This window comes from Hemibagrus wyckioides, linkage group LG13 (assembly GCF_019097595.1).
Source record: "Hemibagrus wyckioides isolate EC202008001 linkage group LG13, SWU_Hwy_1.0, whole genome shotgun sequence".
NCBI lineage: Eukaryota > Metazoa > Chordata > Actinopteri > Siluriformes > Bagridae > Hemibagrus > Hemibagrus wyckioides.
Genome location: NC_080722.1, coordinates 15161637 through 15174283, shown reverse-complemented (window position 1 = coordinate 15174283; position 12647 = coordinate 15161637). Strand labels below are relative to the sequence as shown.

Genomic DNA, 12647 nt, shown 5'->3' with positions numbered 1-12647 from the left:
TTGAAAAATAGTTCCCACTTACACACAAAAAACAATATATACAAATATATCTCATGTGAAATAGGTGTACAGAAAAATGTATTTTGCCTGCTGATTCTTTTGCTGAAAACATACATTGCCTTTTGTACCATTTCACCTCATCCTCTCAAAAATATACTTTGCATAATATGCTAAACATAGTTTCCCAGACTAGCGCTACGATTTTTGCCCTATTTTAAAAGTTTTTGGCATATTACTCACGATAATGTTTGCAAGTAATATGGCCGCCACCTTGCAATCAATCCTACTAGAGCAAGCTAGGCTTACTCAAACAAATGTGACTCAAGACTAGTAGGACAAATTCGCATTAAATTTGAAAAGCATGATTAGTCCAAGGTTGTGAGGAGGTCTGCATGGTCTGGGGCATGGCCATCAGCAGGACGCTGTGTTGAAATCAGTGTTTTTGTATTGTGATTGAGCTGAAATATTTGAATGTTTAATCAGAACTGGTTTACTTCAAAAGCATGGACACCTCCACTCAGTCAATTTCCATCAGGGATGATTAGCAGTGAGTAACGTCATTTATGGAATATTTATTGCTTTATATGACTTAGCAAGACCTTTGTTTGGACCCCACAGATCACAGCTTATGGATGTATTTAATTATTTGTTTGTTTATATACCCGTGTATAGGCTAAAAACCACAGAAACCAGTGCCATGAGCTAAAATTATAAAAAATAATGGCTTTTAAAGGAACCCAGTGGAGAAAAGATTGATCTCTTAATCTGTTTTGCTAGTATGGTGTTTTCAGTGTGCAGTCTGTAATTAATCATTTGTAATAAAACATTCCCAAGTCTGCCTGTGCAGTTTTAAATGTTATTCTCTCTCTCTGGAGCTGTTAGAGCGTTTTGTTTGTTTTTAAACTGCGGTATTTCTAACTTCCTGTCCTTCTTGTTTTCCATGTACCTCAGCCTGATGAGTTAACCAACGCGCTGGAGATCAGTAATATTGTGTTTACCAGTCTGTTTTCGCTGGAGATGCTCCTGAAGCTCCTGGTGTATGGCCCTTTTGGCTACATCAAGAACCCTTACAACATCTTTGATGGCATTATTGTCGTAATAAGGTACGTGTGTGCGTCAGCAGTGCAGGAATTTAGTCAGCATCACTGCGGCTCTAATATTTTGTCACGTTAATCATCATTATTCGAATTCTTTCTGGCACTTACTTTAAAATAGTGGCACCTTGACAAATTGCAGCCATTACTGAGCCTGTGACAGCTGGTAGCTGGTCTGTCTGTTCTGTCAGCTGTCAGGATGATGATTTTGATGCCACTGATATTTATGACACTGTTGAATTCTTTTATGTGACGATCCTAGAAATCTCAGAGAAGTAAAGATTATGGTACGTCTGTTGTGTTACAAGGTGTGTATGTTTGTGTGTTTGTGTGTGTGGTGCAGTGTGTGGGAGATCGTGGGCCAGCAGGGTGGGGGCTTGTCAGTGCTGAGGACCTTCAGGTTGATGCGGGTGTTGAAGCTGGTGCGCTTCATGCCTGCGCTACAGAGACAGCTTGTGGTTCTGATGAAAACTATGGACAACGTGGCCACTTTCTGCATGCTGCTGATGCTCTTTATCTTCATCTTCAGGTCTGAATGAGTGAGAAGGAGGCTGGTTATGAATGAAACGAAACCCACTGTTAGCTGTAATTCAGTTCAGCAGAAATGCCAGTCTGCTACAGCATGCACTCTAGACTGAAACTTATAAGAGGCTGATAATTCTATCATTTTAAAATATTGAGCCATAAAATTGTGAATATTTCTGCTATATTTTGTGGTTTCTGTTTATTTATTTGTTAATATTTTGGTCTCACATACATATATTCATGTTTTGCCAAAAAAGTCAGACAGAACCCTAAAGATTCCACAGTATTAAAGTCTGCCACTGGATTAAATTGTATGAAGTTAACATTTTTTACCAAGCTCTTTTTTTTTTCAACTTCTGCTCTGTTTGAAACAGTATTTTGGGAATGCACCTGTTTGGGTGTAAGTTTGGCTCAGAGAGAGACGGTGACACAATGCCCGACCGCAAGAATTTTGACTCTTTGCTTTGGGCCATTGTCACAGTGTTTCAGGTAATTGTGCCCAATATAAAGTGAAAACATTATTATCTTTGACAAGTCAGCTTTGATTTCAGTGTATTTATAAAAATAGTAGAGCACTGAGTGTTGATTGTTTGACTTCCATCATTAGATCCTTACCCAGGAGGACTGGAATAAGGTTCTCTATAATGGCATGGCCTCCACCTCACCTGTGGCGGCACTCTACTTCATTGCCCTGATGACCTTTGGGAATTACGTGCTGTTCAACTTGCTGGTGGCTATCCTAGTGGAGGGCTTCCAGACTGAGGTAGGGCAATCCTAAAATGATCACTCTTTCTCTCCCTCCATCATTTACTTTTTGTTGGCTCTTTCTTTCTTTTCTGCTCTCCTCCTTCCCTACCCCTGCCTGCCTTTCTCATTCTTTCCATTCCTCTCCTGCTGATCGTATTCCAAGTCTGTCTTTTTCCCCTCAGCTATTCTCTTCTCTCCTCCTCTTCTTTCTCTTTTCGCTCTCCTTTTTCTCTAATGGTTTTCATTTTTTTCAGCAGGCATTGATGAGTTCCTCGTTGCGTTTTCACTGTGGGAGCATCAATCTCATGCCAGCTCCGTGCTCTTGCTCACCTCAGAGCACTTTGTCTCGCATTCCTCCCTTCGTCTTCTCCTTTGTTTTTTTTTTTTTCCTCTGGTCTTATGCAAGCACTTATCACCCAACACATAGCAGCTATTTCTCGGCAGAAGGTATACAGACAGAAAGAAAACAAAAGGAAGAAAAGGATAACCCCTGGATAAATCAGACATGAAGGCTATACCCATGTATCATTTTTTGGGTGGAGGGGATTTTCTTTGAAAGGAGGTGCAGACTGGCTTCTACTCCGTTTTAATTAAACACCATCTTTCTTGCCACAAGCTGTAAAAACAACGGCTTTGATCTTCTCGCTTTAGACAGGCAATGACGAAGGGCGCATTTTTCACATTTAACACTACAGTCAAAAAAGTGAAAAAAGTAACACTAAGTGGAAAAGTCAGTCTGTCAGACATTTTTACCATTCTCAGCCACTGTTCTAGACATAGTCTGATAGTGTGAATTAATATACATCTTATTATCAGAAACTTTCTATCAGAAACCGTGAGTCTGTTGGGATTATTTAGTTTGTTTTGGAAGCCATTTAAAAAAATGAAATTTACACACAATATTATAGATTAAGAGATATTTAATAGATCAGAGCTAGTGCAGAAATGTTTTATTGAGGCTAATGGATAACAACATTAGTTATCAGACTGAATGTTTTTACTTCCTTAACTGTGCTATAGAATTTGTTTTCCTGAACATTGTAAATGGCTTGAATGTGGTGGCCGGAGCCGGAAGTATCTCCACTCATGCCTGTTCGTCAGTCTGCCAGACTGAAGTAGCTTTTTTATAGCATAATGGCAGAGGAAATTATTTTAGCCACTTGAAATATTTCAAAAATAAATGCTCTATTATAATTATTTTCCCGGAAATGAGTCCAGTGTTGTTTTCTTTGCCTTTGCTAAATAAGTACATTTTGAAATACCTCCAATTTCATCTTAGTTACTCTACTGCCAAAGCCCTATTTTCCTTTTGCCTAACACCTCCCAAAGGGGTTTACTTAATTTCTTTTTAACCTACATCCTTTCTTTCAAACACGGCATTTATTTTTCGCTGGCCAAACTTGCTGTGTGTCGAGGTTGCCAGGGAGACCATCAGATGAATGAGATATGTTAAGGAGAGAGATGCAGGCCTTGGATCGAAGCCCTGGCAGCAGTGCACTGCCTCGGCCACTGCTTCAAGCAAATAACTCCACGCAATCAGTTCATGGAAATGGGTGTGATCTCAGTTACACCAGCGTGTAATGTCAATTTCCTGACTCATTCAATTATCCGCTCTTAGTAAGCCAGTACTTTTTGTCGAACCCCTCAATTGCAGTTTCAATTACTATTCTATAGTCCATATTTAAAATATTTTGACTAATAGCAAGAAATATATTTTTGAATTGTCCCATTGTGAGAATTCATGTTAACAGTGTACAAGTGTACACATATCAGTCTTCCTGTCTGTCTGCTAGAGTTGTTTGTGTATCTGTTTTTAATTTTCTATCTGAAAAATATTTCTCCTGAATACTATGCTGCTTTTCTGTCTGTTTGACTACTTTCCTATCTGCGGTAGAAAAAATTCTAACACATCTCCACTTTAGGAACTGGCCAAGAGGGAAGACTTGCATGGTCAACTGAGCTGTATTCAGCTGCCAATAGACTCAGGGGTATGTAGCACTCGTCTTGACGTAACCCACTGCGACTAATCAGGAGGTCCCCAGAGTTTGTGCACGGTGTCGCTTGTGGTTGTTTGCATAGAAGCAGATTTGTCTTTAAAGTCCCTCTTCAGGTTCACTTGCTCGATGCCTGCAGGCAAAATCCAAACCTTGCAAAGCTTCTTTATTTTATCTGGCTTGGAGAGGATGTTTTTTGGGGCTTATGGAAAGCCACAGTGAAATCAGGCAAAGCCAGCCAGACTACCAAACAAAGGCAAATAAAAGGAATGGGAACTCACTTTAAATGGACTTGAAAATCACTCTGCACGAGATAGCTTAAAGTACTATCCCACATCCAAGAGTGATTTGCCCTTTCTTATTGTTCATTTCGTTTGTTATTAGAGCTTTCACTCCATGCCGTCATTTGGTAATACTACCAATTCTATTGGAATAATGGGACGTTGACATTGAAGGTTTGGTTAAAAAAAAAGCTCTTGATCCTGTTGAGGTGACTCTCTGTTCATTATTCTGGGCATTGTTTATCTTTTATTTATTTATTTATTTTTTCCATTTGTCATCTATGCAGCTGCGCTAGTTGTTGCATGCAGTCAGAGATCGTAACCAGAGGTTAGCATCGGATTCACATGTTTGTCTCGCAACATCATATCATCCATGTCTACAAATGCATTAACATATCGCAGTTCAGGAGCAGATTATAATCGAGTCTAGCTTCCTCAAAATAAAAAAAAATTCTCTTGTGAACAACCCCATACACACCAAGCATAGAATCAAGCTGATGCTACTAAAATTATTACTGCTTTCATTGACCCTAAGATGACATTTAAGAGGCGTTTAGCTGTTTAGACATTTATAAGGAAGGATGCAGCCAATTGAGGTGACTGAGAAGGTCAGTTACAGCACCCCAAAAACCAATGAGCTCTGAAAGAAATCTCACCAGTTCTTGTGGTCTCTCTCTGCTGAGAAAGACCACACAGGACTAAGGATTTAGATCGCTAAATCACGGTCACACAGAGAAATGCCCTACTAACTCCACACGACTGGCTCCAGGAGAATAACTACACTGGGTGATGATGCTAACCTAAAGAGAAAATGCACACACAGGCAAACAAAAGGTGTGGAAAATGGTTCGTCCTGCCACCTACGAACATCTCACAGCTGTGCTTATTGTGTTTTGTTCTTCACCTCATATAAGGCAAGATCTTAATTTTTCAGATTCAGAAATCTTTTGAAGTTCTTTTGTTTTTATGCGCATTGTACTTGATGTTGTGCCTTCCCATCTTGACAAGTCCTGTTCAGTGTTCACTAGTCTTTGTTTTAGCCATGGTGGGAAATAATTATTGTTTTATTGTTCAATAATCCCACTGGTTTCAGGCTCTTTCACACATCCATCACTCAGTTGTCACCTTTTGTTGCAAAAACAATTACTCAAAAACTTGGAGTTTGGGCTGGATTGTTTTAGAGTGAAACCAGTGGGAGGCACTGACATTAGTTAGAAAGGTTTGTCAGAACAGCTTTTACTCTTTCTCTTTTAATCTTTCTCATCTCTCTGTTTCAGCATCATTGTGCTGTATGTAAGTATAAAAATCATATTCCAGGGGGAATGCAAAAAATAATTAGTTTGGCACCAGTTTCATGACCGAGAACTTGATGGTTAATTGCGCATTCTTTTGGACACCGTTTTCCCAATCCAATTTACTCCTGCTTTTAATGTTCAAAAATATAGTTTCAACATTACCTGAGGGTTTTTATTGGCTAGATTATACAATTTTTTTTTTATTTATTTCTTTTTCTGAGTACTTCAAGCTTTTTTTCTGCATTCTTTTCATTTTCTCATGTTGCATTCATAGAATAAGGCTGCAATTTCTTTGTATTTGGTCAATGACTGAAGGAGTAAAATGGAATGGTGTTGAAGGGGTGAGTGAGTGTGAGAGAGAGAGAGAGAGAGAGAGAGAGACAGACAGACAGACAGAAAGAGAGAGAGAGAGAGAGAGAGAGAGAGAGAGAGAGAGAGATTTTTAACTGGTGCTGCTGTTCTGACAAACCACCAAAGGCTGAAGTTTTGCTCTAGACCACACTGAAACACTGGTTTTATGGAGACTGTAGAGGGAGGGGGATACAAACGAAAATAAAGACACAAGCCGCTGATAAAAATAGCAGAGTTTATTTCTACAGTGAGATTATTGAATGTGTCTGTTCTACTAATGCTGTTCTTCCAGTGGGCCGGAAAAAAACCCCACACATATTCAACACCATGTGGATTCGTATTTACACAAATAAAGCAGATGGTCTAATCATGAGATCATCTTCTCAGAAATACATGTGAGTGATACATTTGAAAAATATTTAGACCTTGTATAAGCAAACAGCTAATTCAGTGATGACAGTGGTTTCAGAGTGGTGCTGCACTGCAGACTGAGACTGTCCATGCATGACTCTCCCGTGGATCGCAGTTGCTCTCTGACCTTTAGGTGTGAGGGCTGCTGGGATTAGAAGGCCAGATCTGCACTGAGTTTCCTGTCTGATGATACCTTTTTCCACACTGCCCAATTTAGCCCTCGTGTCCTGCACTAACACATTTTTTCTTTCCACCTAAGGGTGATGGCTCCAAGTCGGGCTCGGAAGCAGATTTCTATACACGAAGCATTGATGATGTGCGCAGAAGCAAAAAAGATGTGTCCACTTCATCTGGTGAGAGTTTTCCCTTGAGCAAACTTTCATGTTCTTTGTAGTAATTGCTTTACTATTACTATTATTGTTGAAAAAACTCAGCTGTCTGAACTTATTTCCTCTCTTGTTATTTTCTGTTCTTTGCACGCTTCCTTTACTAGTGTCTAAGGGCATGCTGAAACATTTATGTTAGAAAATGTACCTCATGCATTTTTCAGCTATCTGCCATGTCTTCTAGAGGAACCTGATGTTCACTATGTGTGTCCTATCTTTTCCTGTCACTCTTGATTGTAGTAGTGCCCATCAATGGCCATGTGGATCTGAAGGCCAGCCTTACACCTCCTCTGATCACTCACACAGCTGCAACACCCATGCCTGTGCCCAAGATCTCAGGAGGAGAAGACCTCACTTTGGGCTACGAATCACGCAGGGGCAGCAACGTTTCTGTGGAGCCTGGCTGCCAGGACAAAACTCCGGTCAGTACCATCAAGCCTGATTTATGCTCAGCGCAGAAGTGCTTATGAGGACAGGCCAAACTGAATAGATATTACACATTTTGTCTGTCCAGAGCAAAATACTTGCAGTACTTGCTATTCTTTGCTGCTATACTACAAGCTACATGACAAAACTAACCAAATTAAATTAAGGCTACAGTTGTGTCTAAAGTTTTGTATATACTTAAGATGTGAGAATACAAAATTTAGAGGCAGTAATTGCATAATGTTTTACACTTAGAATAACGATAGATAAAAGATAATGACTATTAAAAATTGGCAAACAAATTTATTGTTGCGGATTGTTGTTTTTATTACTAAAAATACATTTAAAGAAATTAGTTGATGTTCCTAAGCAGCTCCATGTAGACATATATAGACATATATAAAGAATACAAATGAAAAGATACACATGTAAAGATGTATCATTTATCAGTGCTTCAATCAATAAAATAGTTAATCTCTTAAAAACTACTCCCCCTAAATAAATAGTTATTTATTTAATAAATAGGGAAATAGTTAAACTGATAGCTTTTTTAGTTCATCTTGTCAGAAGAATATTCAAAGTTACTGCCAATTGCCTGTCTGCCCTTTATACGTCATTGCTGGCCAGTTGCTGCAGAGGTGGGTGGCACATTGAGACTTTTCTATTTCAGAAAATGACTTTTTCTTCACTTCCTGCCTCACCTCTCCTTCTCCAAACTGCTTGTCTTACTTACGAAAGGTTCTTTAACGGAAGAACAAGCCAGCCCTCAGTCAGTTTGAATATGGTTTGATGACTCAACAGCAATATGCGCTGTGAAAGCAAACATGCAAGTGTCTTTGGTTGCAGAATTCCTTCATCAAGGTTTTGTGTGAAAATATGACTGTAAACGATCTGATCCGACAATATTGTAAATGCTCCTGCTGTTCCTCCTGCAGTCGAGTGTGCGAAGCTCCCCACATGCCCCCTGGAGTTCCAGCAGTAGCTGGAATAGTCGACGCTCCAGCTGGAACAGTCTGGGCCGAGCCCCGAGCCTGAAGAGGCAGAAGCGGCAGTCGGGCGAGCGACGCTCCTTGCTCTCCGGCGAGGGCCACTCCAGCTCTGATGAGGATGGTGCTGGAGGGGGCAGTGGTGGAGGAAGGATGTTGGAAGGTGATAATGTTTCCCTCAGCAGGACAGATTCTTTTGGCCAAAGGCCACGGCACAGGCGGATGGAATCTCTAGAGACACGCAGCTCCTTTGACCTGCCTCCAGACACACTGCAGGTGCCTTACCTGCACAGATCCGCTAGCATCCACAGCACACGGCCACCAAATCTGATCAGCAACGGCAAGAGCTCGCCCACAGGGGCCACCACGCAGCTCTCATTAGATGATCATCACAGTGAGGATGACAATGCTGATGAGGAGGGAAACCTGGTAAGAACAGCTGCAACTACTTATTTGATGCAAACTAAGAACAAATTAAGATATAAAGAAATTGCTGACTCCACAGGAGGAAAAGAGTTTTTTCTCTTTAAGAAACACTCAAAAAGAATGTATATCCTTACTTTTTCTTCTTGTTTTTTTTTCCAGAGTCGACGAGCACGTCTGTACCGTTGGCTGGAGCGTAAGCAGCCTGAATGGTGCAGGCAGAGGAACACCTGGTCTCTCTACCTGTTTCCTCCTGAGTCCAGGTGATCCTGTTTATTCTCCTGCTGTTTATGCTGTATCTGCCATTTTGCACTAACAGCACACCTAAACTGTCCATTTATTCGGTTTTGCCCTATCCAATTGTTTTGAAATAAGAATGAAACTGGTGAACCTCCCAGAGCTTTTAGCTTACACATAAGCAAACTACTGTTTTGTCCATTCCTCTTCCTGTCCACTCACCAGGCTTTATAGACTACATATTAGAGATAAAAAGAGGGGGGAAAACCCCAGCTTTGCACAGTGCATGCTGCCAGCACTTTACTAATTAAACATCAGTCACACATCCTCCTCCACCTGAAGTGTGCCCAAAAGGATGCAGATTCTCACCACGCTGCACATTCAGAAGCTGATCTCATTATCCTCTGTGCAGAGCAGCACCACTTAGATGCATGTGCTAATATCTATAACCCCAGTTTAGATTAGAATGTGAATTCTTGCTTATTTGTTTGGCAAGCCAGAGCCATCTTATATACATTACATTACATTACAGATACACATCACGGGACCATCTGGTTTTGGATATTTCCTATTAGGAGCCCGCAGCTCTGTCTCAAATAATGTACTTAGCATACGATGAGTTCTACTGGGTTCATGCATACATGAGATATAGTGTGCTATTAATACCCGAATTATGTAATGTCACAGAAAAATGAAGCATGGGCCATTGGAGACATTTTGCACTTATCATTTGCAGTGTGTGATATGTAGCAGGAGTGAGCCACTGCAGTTATTATTATTTGTATAAAATGTTATTTCCTATATATACCTTGCTTAGCATATAATTAGCCTCATTACTATTTGAAAATCAGGTGTTGCCTATACTGCACAAGTGCATAGTGTATAGTATATGATACTTTATACAGTGTATGGTAAGCCATTTTCGATGTAGGTTGGGAATGTCTCACATCTCACTATTCAGCCCACTGTGGCTGTCCTTACAGAGTAAGAAATGGGAAAAGGATGTTGGTGTGGCAACCGGTTGGAGATATCTCTAGGGTGATATGATGAACTACATGGCCAAACGTTTGTAGACACTTGACCATCACACCCATATGTACATCCATTTTGAACATCTTATTCCAGATTTATTCCCATTTATTCTTTTAATAACCTTCACTCTTCTTTTTCACAACATCCTGGAGTGAGGCTATGGGGATGTGCTCCTTCAGCCACAAGAGCATTAGTGAGATCAGGCCCTGTGTCCAATATACTTGTCAGAGGTTTTATTTAAACTTTAGAGTATTAGCCTTTTATAGCTTGTTCAAAATGTGTCTAATGTACTAAAACTTTAGCTAGGAAACTTTTTGTAATAAGCGTATAAGTCATGCACTTTTAATGCAGCATACTTTCATGCAAAGAACTGCTGAGTATTTAGAGATAGTAGTCTCTAAGTAGTCAATTGGGTTATTTTGGGGAAAAAAAACACAAATACTGGATACAGTGTGTAGAAGTGAAGAGAACTCACAACAGCATCACAGACATAGGATGAGGTAAAAGCATCTTCTAATATTGTACAATGAAAATAAACCTTTTTATACCTCTGAGCCTCTTGTGTCTCATGATCAGAGTGAAAGAGATACAGTGTAGATAACAACAGGATGAATACCCAGACTGTTAGCTCACTAGGTACTGTATGTTAATTTGGTTAGAGGGAACAAAAGACCAAAAGGTCTCTCATGGAGACCAGGTAGTCTCAGTACGATAGTGTGTAAGCATTACCAAAAATAAAACTGTATACTGTAAACTGTAAACTTGTATGATATTTATGATGTCACTGTGAAATATGGATTAGACTGATAACAAACATGTAATATTTGAGATAAACATATTTTAGGTGACCAGGAATCACATAGGTGTGATGGTCAGTTGTTCACATACTTTTGGCTGTATGGAAGTATATGGGTTTGAGCAATGTTATAGCCCACTAGCTACCAGTAGCTAGTCTGTTAAAAGATGAGTAATGGTTTGTAAAAAGTTAGGTTTATCTAAAATGTTTGCTATCTATCTTGTGTTAACTATCTTCAGAGGTAACATTCTGGAGGAACACATTATACTGAAATAATTTCAGAATCTAGATGGTCCTTTTCTTTCTTTAGTGTTCCTATAACCAAATAAGCAATCCTTCTTACAAAAGCCTCTGACAAGGATTTTCTAATGATTCTTAAGCATCCAGAATCTTGCTAGTGAGCCTAATATCATGCAGTTTATGCTCACCCCTAGAATTACATAATTATTGGATAATCTGCATTAATTCTTTCATGCTGTGCCTGTATTTCTAAAGTGCCTGACTTGATCATATCTTACAGGATTCGTGTGAGCTGCAATAAAATCATCACGCACAAGATGTTTGACCATGTGGTGCTTGTTATTATCTTTCTCAACTGCATCACCATTGCCATGGAGAGGCCCAAGATCGACACAAAGAGTCCTGTGAGTGCACGTCAACACAAACATAGAGTTACATTTAATTACAGGATGAGAAGATCGGTAAAGCTGGTATTGAGTGATCTCATAGGGGTAGTTAGTCCAGCTTGTCTCTAAGGCAGAGCTGAGTTACTGTAACGTTAGGAGAGATGCAGTTATCTGTAAAGAATCTCTTTGACTAATAGGCAAGAATGTACCAAAATATGCTAACAGATAGGTAGGCGATGTGGCACATATGTGCCTAATATTTGAAAGAGAAATGAGGAAGCTACACACAAAACTCACACTCACAAATTAAAAACACATTTCAACACATTTCAGCATTCGGAAGCATAAATCGCACATGAATTGAATTTTGTATTTAATAGGTGCACCATTTGCTGTGGTTCAGCCTCATTACAATGAACACATTTGGTAAATGAATGATTATGCAGGATTTAGAGGATGAGAGTGTAAAATGATTTTCTATTTCCTCTTCTCAACTCTTTTCAGTCCCAAATGAAAGATTAGCTCAGTCTAAGAGTTTATTGTCATTATGAGTTTGGCAGTTGCCCACACATGCAGCAGCAAAATAATACAGATGACGGTAAAGTCCTCTGAAAATGCCAGTAAGAAGGGGTATATATTCTGTCCAGAGAGTTATATTGTTTATAGATCGTCTCATCCATGTCACATCACATTAATCTCAGGGTCTCAAGATGTCAAAAAGTAGACGCCAAAATATTATGATCTCCTTCACATCAGTATATGCAGTGATTACAGAGGCAGGGATGTTGTGACTCTTTGTTTTAGGCAGTTATGTAAAATTGTTATGTAATTAGTTCATTAGTTCTTTTTAATCCCCTTCAGGTTCTTGACACTATAAAAGATTGAGATTTAATTGGCTCATTTACAATGCAGTTATTTATGGAGCCCATTTTAGCCTTTGATGAAAATATCTTTAGCTTTTGCCAAGATTTGGCTTTGCTCTTGCATACATGGTCCCCTCTCACAACATCTTCAGAAAAGACAGCCTTGATGTTTTT

General features: G+C 39.6%; 1 protein-coding gene across 14 annotated transcripts in view; it reads left to right on the top strand.

The window, feature by feature from the left end:
• cacna1g (calcium channel, voltage-dependent, T type, alpha 1G subunit) overlaps positions 1-12647 on the top strand; it is a 171697-nt gene that overhangs the window by 112235 nt on the left and 46815 nt on the right. For 9 of the 14 annotated variants that reach the window (XM_058406481.1, XM_058406480.1, XM_058406473.1 and 6 more), the window contains exons 11-20: positions 952-1103; positions 1438-1623; positions 1994-2108; positions 2227-2382; positions 4289-4354; positions 6958-7051; positions 7325-7506; positions 8446-8925; positions 9082-9182; positions 11505-11628. In XM_058406481.1, coding sequence (XP_058262464.1) covers positions 952-1103; positions 1438-1623; positions 1994-2108; positions 2227-2382; positions 4289-4354; positions 6958-7051; positions 7325-7506; positions 8446-8925; positions 9082-9182; positions 11505-11628 — 1656 coding nt within the window. The remainder of the gene's footprint in view (positions 1-951; positions 1104-1437; positions 1624-1993; positions 2109-2226; positions 2383-4288; positions 4355-6957; positions 7052-7324; positions 7507-8445; positions 8926-9081; positions 9183-11504; positions 11629-12647) is intronic. The other 5 variants (XM_058406476.1, XM_058406477.1, XM_058406479.1 and 2 more) reach the window with 2 other exon arrangements.